Source organism: Rhinopithecus bieti, unplaced genomic scaffold (genome assembly GCF_001698545.2).
Source record: "Rhinopithecus bieti isolate Rb0 unplaced genomic scaffold, ASM169854v2 scaffold_18921, whole genome shotgun sequence".
Lineage (NCBI taxonomy): Eukaryota > Metazoa > Chordata > Mammalia > Primates > Cercopithecidae > Rhinopithecus > Rhinopithecus bieti.
In genome coordinates, this window is record NW_016810178.1 from 3,375,591 (window position 1) to 3,388,570 (window position 12,980).

The 12,980-nt window shown below is 34.3% G+C and overlaps 1 protein-coding gene across 1 annotated transcript in view; it reads right to left on the reverse strand.

Moving 5' to 3' along the window:
* Positions 1-12,980, reverse strand: part of PKHD1L1 (PKHD1 like 1) — a 168,107-nt gene that overhangs the window by 137,179 nt on the left and 17,948 nt on the right. Inside the window, 6 exon segments of the mRNA XM_017891546.1 lie at positions 1,459-1,569; positions 3,075-3,145; positions 7,000-7,042; positions 8,297-8,370; positions 8,895-8,948; positions 11,807-11,900. Coding sequence (XP_017747035.1) covers positions 1,459-1,569; positions 3,075-3,145; positions 7,000-7,042; positions 8,297-8,370; positions 8,895-8,948; positions 11,807-11,900 — 447 coding nt within the window.

The following is a 12,980-nucleotide window of genomic DNA, read 5'->3' on the forward strand; positions in this document are numbered from 1 at the left end:
CAGTCCTCCCATCTCAGCCTCTCAAGTAGCTGTAACTACAGGCATGCGCCACTATGCCAGTCTTTTTTTTTTTTTTTTTTTCCGTAAAGACAGGCCACCCTGCGTTGCCTAGTCAGTTATCAAACTCCTGGGCTCAAGTAATCTTCCTGCCTCAGCCTGCCAAACTGCTGGTATTACAGGCATGAGCCACTGCACCCAGCCCCTTTCATTATTTTGAATGTTTTATGGATGCAAGAAATTTGAACCAGAACACAGTAAATAGGAACAGTATATCAAACCAATCACCCATTTTATTGGAAGCAAAGGAAAGACACATAAACATCACATTTTCAATAGATTATTGAGGATTCAAAATCTGGAATCTGGTTGCCATATTAATGGTAATGAAAGATGGTAGAAAACTAATATGTTCTCTTTTCATATCAACAGCATCATAGTCGTATGCAAAATAAACATAAGATCAGATTATAAAACATATTATATAAATTGAAAGTGCATTATGGCCTGAGTTTTAATGTTTAAAACATAAAATCTGGTCAGATTAATACATATATGAATTTAAATATTTATGGCCCAGGTTTTAGTATGTATGCCAATGACCAGCAAGGATTCATGCAGACACGAAAGAAGACTGTATAAATATTACGTGAGGTTGCTTAATATCCATTTCTCTTTTTTCTGAAATCACATTTTGGCTGGCTTGCAGGCAGATTCCATAAAAGGTAGAAAGTACTTGAGCAAGAGGACTATAGAAATGCATATGTCTTGTTCCATGGGCAGGCATCCTGTCCCCTGACTAGCAATAAAAGTGATGTCATTATGGCTGAATGTGAAGATTCCCAAGATCACATTCACTCCTTTTGAGCTGCATAGCTGCCTACCTCTGAACAGATCTGGACAGGACACATAAAAGTGAAGCATAATCACAAAACCAAGTTCTACATGCATTTGTAAATAGACAACTCATTGAAATTACTGCTCTTTTCAAGGCCAATATCATCAGTGATTACTGATGTCCAGATGAGGCACAGTATATGAGAAGAATATGAGGAGAACAACCCAAAATATTACTTTAAATTTCCTCACAATTAGCCAACTCGCTGAGAAATAACAACCATTCAAAAAGGGCATTTAAGAGCTTCTAAATTAAGGGTAGATGTGTCCTTAAACTGTGGCGAGGAATTCATGGATGGCAGCTGCAATGCTGTTACACAAAACGTGTTGGTGCCAACCCTAAAGCTCAGGTCCTATTCACATGAGGTTTCAGGGAGTGACCCTTGCTGGAAAATTGCAATGGAAAGAGTATCAAACCCCAGAACCAAATGACTGTGTGAAAATACTCAGCTTCCAATTGAAGGCATGAATTGAGAAAAGACTATTATTAGTCTTACGAATTATTAAAGAACAGGCAGAATTGGTGGTAATAAGGTAATATATCAAAAAAAACATGAGAAATACCTCCAACTAGAACTCTGATGGGGAAATCTGTCTGATCGAAGAACTGTCCACTTATTGTCAGTGTGGTGCCACCTCGAATGCTTCCTTGTGAAGGGAAAATCATAGTGACCTCTGGGGTAAAGCACATTAAATAAAATACCATAAATATTACACATAAACGCAAATGCCCGATTTTTTAAAACTTCCAAATTACCTAGCCATAGCACCTTTGTTACCAACTGCATAAATTAGGTGTTTCATTACTTTCTCTGATGCAATCCTGCAAAAATAACAATAAACATGGCATTGACAGAGACTTACATTCCATAAGGACCAGGCTTTGGTGGTGACTGGTATTAAAGCAACATTGGTAATGCGAGCGTTAAAGAAGTAAGGAAAACCTGAGCTGAGCAGGAAGGCAGGTAGAACAACTCTTCTTCCATACGCTCTTGAAGAATGAACCTTTCCTATGTTCATGGACCAACTTCTTATAATTTTCTCTTATAGTAATACATTTAACTATGATTGAACTTCTTGTGGCTTTGTATATATAAGTTGTAGGTATATTGTAAAATAGCCCAGTACATGATATATGGCAGATTCTTACTAAAATTTATCCTTATTAACTCTATCAAATACCTATGTATTCTTACATATGAATTTCACATTAAATAAGCTTCTAGAAAAGCCAAGATACATCACATTTGATTGATTCCAAGACTCACCTTTTTTAACATCTTTGAAATCTAAATGTATCTTTCTATCACTCCTGACCTGGAGTGAAGTACAATTCTTTCAGGATGATTTGTGTTTGTTCTGGTACTCTCCAAGGGATACTAGCAACCTGAGACCTCTTTAAATTAAATTATGATCTTCTTGAGGATTCTTTTGGACCACACTGAGAGCATAAATCTGAGACAGTTTCAGCGGTCTCCAAGTTACCAAAGTCAGACTTTAGATTTTTTGACTTTACAACGGTGAAAAATAATGAATTTGGTAGAAACCATATAGTACTTAGAATTTTGCATTTTGATCTTTTCCCAGGCTAGTGATATGCGGTAAATACTCTCTCCTGATGCTGAGCAGCACAACCAGCAGCAGCCCCCAGTCAGTCACACAATGATGAGGGTAAACAACCTGTAACTTCAGAGCACTGTGTTGTCAGACGATGTAGCCAATGTGAGTGTTCTGAGTACGTTTAAGGAAAGCTAAGCTAAGCTAATACACATTCAGCATATTAAATGCATTTTCAATTTAACAATATTTTCAACTTATGATGGGGTTATCCCATTGTAAATTGAGAGGCGTCTATACTGGTTTTTGGTTAAGATTGACAGTGGAGATTTTTTTCACTCTCTTTACCAATAGCCAAAGTTGAAACATGCAAATTTCCCTGCCATCTGTGTTAGTGTAATGAGTTTATTTTTCAATCAATCTTACACTAAGAATATTGTCTGCTGTGAGGGAGGTCCTGCTTAATGTTGGAGCTTCCTGTTAGACTCCCCATCTTAGGCATTTTTCCTTTCCTAGCAGTACATCAAATAATATAATACACCTTACATTCATTGCCTTTGGTTTGATTAAATCAATTATACACTGTCTTCCCCCCACAACAGAGTGCAAGAAAAGTCACATACCTGCATATGTTTGAAACATTGAAATTTTATTGAGAGAAGAAACAAAATATGCCATTTTCTGTGGAAAACTCCTGTTAAAAAAAAGGTTAAATTTTCTGCTTTAAATGATCTTTAATTTAGGAACTTTTTTTTTAACTTCAGTGATAGTAATTATGTGATAATCTGCAAAAGAGCAGGATGAAACTTTTGCAAGAAGATAAAAATTTTCTTTATTTTGATTTGGTTGTTGGTGACATACACATATACATTTGGTACTGAATTGCAATCTATATCTCAATAAAGTTGATTTCTTTTACTTTTTTTTTTTTTTTTTTTTTTTTTTTTTGATGGAGTCTCGCTCTGTTGCCAGCATGGAGTGCAGTGGTGCAATCCCAGCTCATTGCAACCTCTGGCTCCCGGGTTCAAGGGATTCTCCTGCCTCAGACTCCCAAGTAGCTGGGACTACATGTGCATGCCACCACACCCAGCTAATTTTGTTGTATTTTTAGTAGAGTTGGGGTTTCACTATGTTGGCCAGATGGTCTCTATCCCTTGACCCCATGATCTGTCCTCCTTGGCCTCCCAAAGTGCTGGGATTACAGGTGTGAGCCCCTGCGCCTGGCCCTAGAGTTTATTTTAAGAAATTATATTGACATAAAAAAGCATATGCAAGGATTACCCTTTATAAAGGCTAGGATCTTCTGCTGACCATGCCAGTCTGTCTTCTTTTAGAACCTCTTTTTTGTTCTAAGAGGAGGGATCATGCTAAGACTTTTCAATTGATTATGCCATTTGATCTTTACATCAACCACATGAGGTAGGTGAATTTCAGAGAATTAACTTAAGATCACACTGTAAGTAAGTGGCAGACACAGAACTGGACCCAGGCAGTTTGAGTCCAGAGCTGTGGCTCCTCCTCACCTATGTATTACACAGTACTCCTCCTCCACCCACTAATCTGTGTGACACTGCAAGTGGATGACAGCAAATTAGCAATAACTGACCAGGTTAAAACTGTCCTTAATAAACACAGTGCCCATTATTCATAGATATGCACTTATACTTCTATAAACCTAAAGAATTAAGAAGGAAAATAATTCTGGAAATTAAATGCTGTTACTTTAATTACGTTCAAGGCATTCTCCATTAGGAAAGTTAAGAAATTCAGATATTAAGACTCATGTCTCATTCATCATAGTTATACTGAATTAGAATCTAAAAGAATAATGTAAATCTTGTCATTGAGACCAACAATTAGCGCTCCTATAAATCTAACCCAGGCATTACTATGCTCATTTGCAAGACTACAGAGTCTCTGGAAATATTTTATGCTAGATTAGTTACTTAAGAAATTCATGCTAGATTTCATATTTTTATGTCAGAGCCTTTTGGCTGATTTCCCAAAGATCTGAAACCTTGCTAGCTCCAACGATATTGTGTCCGGTCAGATCCTGCATCTCAAAAATTAACTCTGCTTCTTAAGTTAGTGGGGAAATTGCCTCCTGAAATAAAATTTGAATGTAATTTATTTTGGATGACACTGAGGTTGTTTCCAGTAATTCATTGATAATGACTAGGCATTTCTCAATTAAGGCAACGTCGTCTGAACCTTATCAGTTTGAAACAGCTGTTGTTTGAACTTGGGGTAATAGAGAAGAGAAGGTTGGCTATTAAAAGAAATACAGAATAGATGCCACAGAAAGGCCTTTAATTGGTTCATTTGATATTCAACAATGCTCATGAAATTTGTGAAATATCAACTTTACAAGTTAATGAATGATTTAACATTCAAAAAATACCATGTAATCTTAAAATTAGGCTTTAAAATAATAAATGCCATATTTCTAACAGTTATCTTAAATTCATAAGAATATTTTATACAGAAACACAAATTTCCTCAATTCTAAGACATTTGTACAAAGGAAAAGCCATTGGCTTTAAAATTGGGTAGGGGTGGAATTATAAATTGAGTCCATAGAATCAACAATTTAATGCAGTATTTTTGCTTCTATTATACGTGAATTTGCTGGCATTTCTAAATTGAAAGTTTCTGGGCATGTTAATGCAGCATATTGATTTATGGGTTCTTATCAATCACATTCAACCTTGATCACTCGAATCTTCTATTTTTGGATAATTATTTCTCTGAGAGACATATGATGGATTTGGCAATTAATGCTTTTCATACAGACTCAGAACTAAGAATTCATTTTTCTTTCACCTTGGGAAGGTTGCTACTAAGAGCATTTTTAAAAATCATGTATAGTTCAAAAAATCATTTAAAACTCAATAATTATTGTTCCTAATATGGTTTTCTAATATGTTCAACAAAATCCTGTTGCCCTGGCTTATCAAGTCATATGTAAGTAAGTCATCCCTGAAGAGAATAATTGTTAAGTTATGCGACCCTAAGTCATGTGTTCCATGTAAATCACAAAGTTGTATTATAGCATTGTTTATATATCTTCCACTCTGATTTACTTTTAGTTTTGGTCTAGCCTATATTGGTCTATAATAAAGTGTCCAGTCAGGCATCATTTTGTTATAATGACACCTATTTCCTCTAGATGTTTAGAAGTAGATGGTCTCTAAATACAATGCTAGTGCACTTGAGTTCACTAACCAATTGCAGTTCCATACATGAAGGAACAAAATCTCATCCTTCACTTGTAGTCTGTGAGTGCTGCCAGGAATAAAATCTACTTTGATTGTAATATTGCCATTTTTTCAGACCTCTGATCATTGTTCAGAGACAGAAAAGAAATTAACAGATCTTTCCTATTATTGATCTACTATAGCTATATTAGGATTGAGTGTTAATGCAATTTATTTGGATTTCTGTCAACTCACTTTCTCAATAGGAGACACTGTGACATTTTGGGCAGAACAATTGATTTGGGTTTGGCACATCATGATACTGCCCACTAAAGGCCATTAACATACCCAGTTACTGTGACAGCCAGGGGATTCTCCACACATTTGCAAATGCTCCCAAGAGTAGAGAAATCCTGCTATGGTATGGAATCCTGGATCAGGATTGTAAGTAGTGATGAAATGTGGTACTGATTGCTGAATCACTCCATCAGTCATGGCAAAGCACTGGAATAAAATGCTCAGGTCCTAGAGTTAGATGGCATGAGTTTGCACACTAATGCTGCTTCCTACTAGCTGAATATCCCTAGGCAAATTATTTAATGTTTCTAAGTCTCATTTTCCCAGTGGGTAACATAGGGTGGATGATAACACTTAATTTATCCTTGGGAGCTTCTTTAGGAGGATTAAACTCGATAATGTATGTAAAGTGCTTAACACCATGCCTGCTGCTAAATGTTCACTATTATTATCTATAATACTGGGTTTCAACATGCATTGAGATTTGCATACTCTGATATTTCTATAAAAGTATGATGATCTTTCTTACTGAAATTAGAATGTAGAACATCTGGAAATGAGTTCTAGTTTTATTAAAAGTCATAAATATGAGTTATTAATATTGCTGTTAAGATGCACAATTGAAAGATATAACTACCATCTTTCACAACTCCCTATGTCGATAACTTAAAAGAAAATTTTTATCAGGTAATATTAACCATGAGGTTTTGTTTATTCTCCCATTAATTTAAATTTGAATTTAATTGCTTTAGTTATTTAAAAAGTTACAATTAAATCAGAAAAGCTGCAGGACATAAAATAATACTTTTCCATAACACAAGTGAAGATTTTTATGTTATTTTAGTTAATGCTAGATTTCCCTACAACAGAAAGGTTATGTATGAAGCCTAAATTATGAGGGAAAAGAAGTCACAGACTCTTTAACTATTAATTTGGGGAAATAAAGTAGTTAAGTTTTTAAACCTCTGCATCTATGGCACAAAGTAAATATACATTTTATCTTATTTGCCCAGTTGAATAAATTATAAAAATTATTATGTACAAAATAGCCTACCTTCCATAATCATTATCTAAGATGAAGCTGACATTGTGATGACCTGGAATTAATGAAAATACACAATCAAATTCCCAATCACAGAAGAACAATAACTCTATATTACAAAGCTGATTTAAAAGCAGAGAAAAAGTACAAAATCAAAATTGTACTTATCCAATTTTCTATTTATCATCAAAGAAATAAAAATTGAACTGTCTTGAAGCAGCCACTATATAAAATATACATAATAAGGTGTCTTGAAGTTATAACTAGAAACACCTAGCAAAATATGATCATGAATGAAGAATAATAAAAGAACAGATATGTAACCATATTGCCCTGAAATTTCTTTTATTTATTTAACAGCTATTTAATTGTTCAGACACTGTACTAGAGGCTGAGAGAGCAGATGTAGGGTGAGCACACAGCTTGTCCTTCTTCTAACAGAACATAATGTCTAGTGGAGGGAACAGTTAGCCAAGAGCAATGACACAGAGAACTAAAAATTGTGATAAGGCTATTAAAAAAAAAGTAGAATGAGTTTTGAGAATGTAAGACAGGTGATGACCTAGGCCTTTTTGAGAACATGACATTTTATCTGAAATGTTTAGGATAGGAAGATTGCAAAGGGCCTGAGACAGAAGGGAGGGAAGCCCATTCAAGATTTAAAAGAAGGCCAGTTGCATTGGCTCACCCCTGTAACCCCAGCACTTTGGGAGGCTGAGGCGGGAGGATCACCTGAAATCAGGAGTTGGAGACCAGCCTGGCCAACATGGCGAAACCCCATCTCTACTAAGAATACAAAAGTTAGCCAGGTGTGGTGTTGTGTGCCTGTAATCCCTGCCACTAGGGAGGTTGAGGCACAGTAATTGCTTGAAGACGGGAGGCGGAGGTTGTAGTGAGCTGAGATTGCAGCACTGTACCCCAGACTGGGCAACAGAGTGAAACTCTGTAACACACACACACACACACACACACACACACATCTACGTGTCTGGAGGACGTAGGTCAAGAAGAAAAGAACAGAGCAAAATTAAGGCAACAGGCAAAACAGCCAAATTAGACATGGAATGCTGAAGGGAGAAAGAAGAAAAAAAGAAACCTGAAGAAGTTTACCTTATATATAAACCATAGGAAAATACTAATTCATACATGCTGGCATGAAAGTGAAAAGAAGCCAAGGAAAAGAGAAAATACTTAAAAAAAAAAAAAATACTGATCCAAAAGGCAGAGGAGGGAGGTCTAGGAGAATACAAAACAGGGAAATAGAATAAGGCATCTGTAAGCATTATGAAGAAAGATGACCAACACTTGCCAATAAAAGTTCCAGTTGTCTTACAAACCATGGAACCCATATCTCCATTTGGATGATCCAGTTTTAGACCATACCTAATAAAAAAAGTTAATGTCAAAGTTTATATTGACACTAAAATTTTAGAATATTGTATTTCTCTTAAAAACAACTCATTAATTTCAGAATATGAATCAGGAGAGAAATTGTTGCAACAACCAAAATTTCTGTCAAATAAAACTATTTCCCAGACTTCATTGGAGATGTTTGAATAAAATTTTATGTAACAAAAAATATTTTATAATTTTGGCTATGCCCTTTAATATTCCTTTAAAAGAATTTGAGATACTGCCAAATGAAATAATTCCTTGATAAAGATATTGCTCAAAACATCTTTTCTCATAAAAATCTAAATAGTTCATATTATACTATCTTGGAGACTGAGTAGGATATAAGGTAGCACCTAACTATAAAAATGATTGCTAATTTGTTGTGGAATATTATAATTTATACTGTATTATAAAGCATTTAGCTATGCAGTATTGGTAGCTATTACTACTTAAATTTAGTTTGCTTATATCTGCTATTTGTTTTTATAAAGAAAATAATTTGAATTACTTACAAATTATCAGATTGTGGTATGAGAAGTTCACAGGGCATTCCTCCAATGTAAACTCTGTACAAATATTTTTATTAGAAAGGATCAAGTTATGTTTAACAAATTGTTTCAAGTATGCGCTCCTCCCATCAACCTCACTGACTCCCTTAATTATTTTTTCTCAATCACTTATTATTATCCACCACTCATTCACTCAATAAAACATTTACTGAACCTCTATTATGTGGCAGTCCCTGCTGTAGGTACTGGGACACATCGGTGAATGAATCAAAGATCCCTTTGTTGCCCTCATGGAACTGACATTTTAACTGGGAAAGACGAATAAAACATTATAATCATAACATATTTAGTGTGTTAGAGGTGTTAAGTACTACAAGAAAAGACAACATAGAAACAGATAATAAATTCATCCATCTGAAATTAAATCATCTCAAATAAAAAGAATTTTGTAGTAGGTTTTATACTATAGGAATTAAGGTAAACAGCACAGCCATCACAAAGTTAACAGGAGAAAGATGATGTATAACAGCATCAGTGACACATGAATGAAAATAAGAAGCTGAGCAGAGTCAGAGTCCAGCTGCAGGGAAAGCATCTGCCTCTGTATTTCCCCAGGTGATCGGGTCTGACCCATTACTTTGGGGCTGATAGTACCTGATGCTGTTGGAGGCTGGCAGGTGACTGACTGGTATTGGATTCTTTGCAACACCAGAATAAACCATCAGCTTTTGTGACAGCAAATCCCAGACTCAAAATAAAGCCAGATACAAACTTGAACTATAAAAAATAAGGACTTTCGTTTGCAGAAAATTTTGAACTTTTTAATATACTTTTATACATAAGTCCATTCATTTGATCATTACATTAGGATTGTATAAGCAAGTAAACTGAATTATTGTACCCATTACACATATTCGTGGATTTAAATTCTCCGTCTAATCTCCTGCCTCATTCTAGCTAAATAATAAATTTAGCAGCTAACACTTAGAATAGGTTCCTATGACGTTTAATCCTTGCAAACATCTTATGAGTTAGTAACTATTATCCTTCAATTTTACACATGAAAAAACTGAAACAGAAAGCTTAAGCAACTTGCCCAAGCCTGCAGACAATGAGGGGTAGAGCAGGAATTCAAACTCAGTTTGGCTGCAGTCAGTGTTTTTCACCACAGTTGATAATCCACACAGTGGTCTGGGTATGCATACCTAGAGTAAAACCACCCTATTTGGTCTTAAATACATATTTTTTTAGAATTCTTTTTACCTGATTTTTTAGATCAAAACTCCTTAGTAAGCACTAATCCCTCTTTCCATTTGCATGTCCTCTACAATTTCTACCTGGTCTGAATTTGGAGATTTAGTTGAATGAACAAGATTTGTGAGAAGCAGGTCTCCTGAATTCCTGCCCAGAACACAGTCTATTGCTCTCAACTCCCTCCTTACTAACAGAATCCAGGCATAATAAATTGCCTCGGGAGCCCTGGTATCATAATTAACATGGTAGAAATGAGATAAATTCAGCTCTAAGACTTTCTTGCCCATACATTAATAGACGTTTGAAAAAAAAAATCTGAAATTACATATAATAGCTCAGGATTTCCAGAGTATAAGGATTAGGTAGCCTGATCTCTAAGGTCCCCTCTCACTGCAATTCTGTGATTTCATGGAATAATTTCCATCCAAACCCTTATATTAAGCAGAAATAAATTCCAGTTTCAGTGGAGGAAAAAAGGAAACTCTTTTTGAAAGTTAAACTTTCTATTTCCTGGCCTCATTATGGGAAAGGATGACTTAGAAAACCCTGTCTAAGAATTAGAATAAAAACCACTCATAACACTCAGCTATGAGAAGCAGACAAAATTTTTACTTCTACTAATCAGTATATATACAATGTTAAATATCTCTACTTGGAAGTTCTTTTATTACATATAAGGAATTAGTATGAACATTTTCAGAAATTATAGATGCATACAAATGTGATTTAATTAAAGGTTCTATTCTATACAATGCCAGATAAATCTTTATTTCACTTATTAAAATCTTTTAAATTGCTTGTTTTACAAAATTATATATTTGTATGTGTGTGTGTGTGTACCTCACCTTTATAGCATTCAAAAAATTCTCTAATTGTTGAGTTGCTATCTGAATTGTTTAACTTATCATGTTTTATGCATGAGTTCGATAAACATAAAATCTTGAAAGCCATAATTGTGAGTCTATACTTTTTTCTATAGGAAATAAACAGGCCTTTCAGTCTTTAAAGGCAGTACTGAAATAACACCATCTATGCTACAGGAAGAAACTCTAGTGACAATGCTAGTTTTCAGTCCAAAATGTGGACAATTTTTTTTTTTGACATTAGCTAACTAGCCAAAGTTACTGTCTAGTTCGCAGTTGGCAAATGGAAAAAACAGGATTCAAAGCTTGGCCTGTTAATGAGTTATTGAAAATATTTGGTTTTAGCACTTGCCTGTACATCATGAAGCAGTAGAAAAGGTGTCAAATACTGTGTTATGAGACTTGTGTTCTACTCCTGACCCTGACTAAGCTATGTGACCTCTAGGCCTCAGGTGTTTTTATACACAAAAGGAGGCAGTTAGATTAAGTAATAAAGGCCTCTAGTAATAAATTTGTATGAGTATAACTCAATTACTATTGGACTTGTCTGTGTGTTTCTTCTATTAATAAATCCATCACAAAACAATAAGAAATTACATCAGACCAATAAAGAAAGACATATCGACCATTGCTTTCGTGTCAATGAATCTTCCAACAGTCTGTTTTACTTTCTATAATATGGCTGAAAAAACACTGGTTAGTTCTACCACATTGTAATGGGATTTAATATCATTGGCCCATTATTTCTGGAGTATTATATCTCATTTATAAGAGTATATTTCCACATCAAAAGATTACCTCAAAATCCTAACATTTTTTCCATTTGAGCTTAGTGCAATATTACTTCCATAGACGTCAGTGAAGATTCTGCCTTGGATTGTTATTAGTGTACCTGAAAATAAACAAAAACCCCAAAAAGGTTCTGTGTAAGAAAATCTATCCACACACTTAATACGAAAAAATAAGAGATTTTCCCAATAAAACCAGAACCCAGACACTTATACCCCATGTTTGCCACTATTGTTTAGCATTGTTCCGAAATTTCTACAAACACAATAAAACATGAATGAGTATCTATAAATATTTATAGATTAGAGAAGTATAGCATAGAAGACAAGATGATATTCTATAAGTACTGCTTGGGTCAATGGGTGATTACTTGAGAAAAAAAAAGGATCTCTGTACTGAAAAGTAAGAGAAATCTTAGATGAAATAAAATGAAATATAAAATTAAAACCATAACAATTCTTGAAAATAGGTGAAAATTTATATAATATTTATATAGTTCGGATAGTAGGATCTCCCATCACTTAAAATGAAGAAAAAATAACAAAGGTTAAGATCTATAGATGTGATAATAAAATCAAAATTTGTCTGGATGACAGAAAATCATTAATACATTTTAAAAGTAAATGATAAATTCAAAATATATTTCTTACATATAACATATAAATGGTTAATATCCTTAAAATATAAAGAATCCTTGTAACTTAATAAGAAAAATGGTGAATAACTTTAAATTAAGCCAAAGAGATAAACAGTTAATGTATAAAAGAAGAAATACAAATGGTCAATAGGGAAAAAATAAGTTTAATTACATAAATCAAAGAACTGGAAAAAAATTAAACCTACTATATCTTTTATATAAATTCTTCAAAAAATAGTACCTATAATTGTCAAGGTTACACATTCTCTGTTATTGCCATTGGGATTATAAACTGGAATAATATAGTAATTATAACCCTGGAAACAAGTTGAATGTACAAGTGGTGGGGGGGTGGGGGTGGATAAATACATTATAGTAGATGAAGACATAGCCATTGAAAATAGACTGCTAGCAAGACTAATAAAGAAGAAAAGAGAGAAGAATCAAATAGACGCAATAAAAAATGATAAAGGGGATATCACCACCGACCCCACAGAAATACAAACTACCATCAGAGAATACTATAAACACCTCTACGCAAATAGA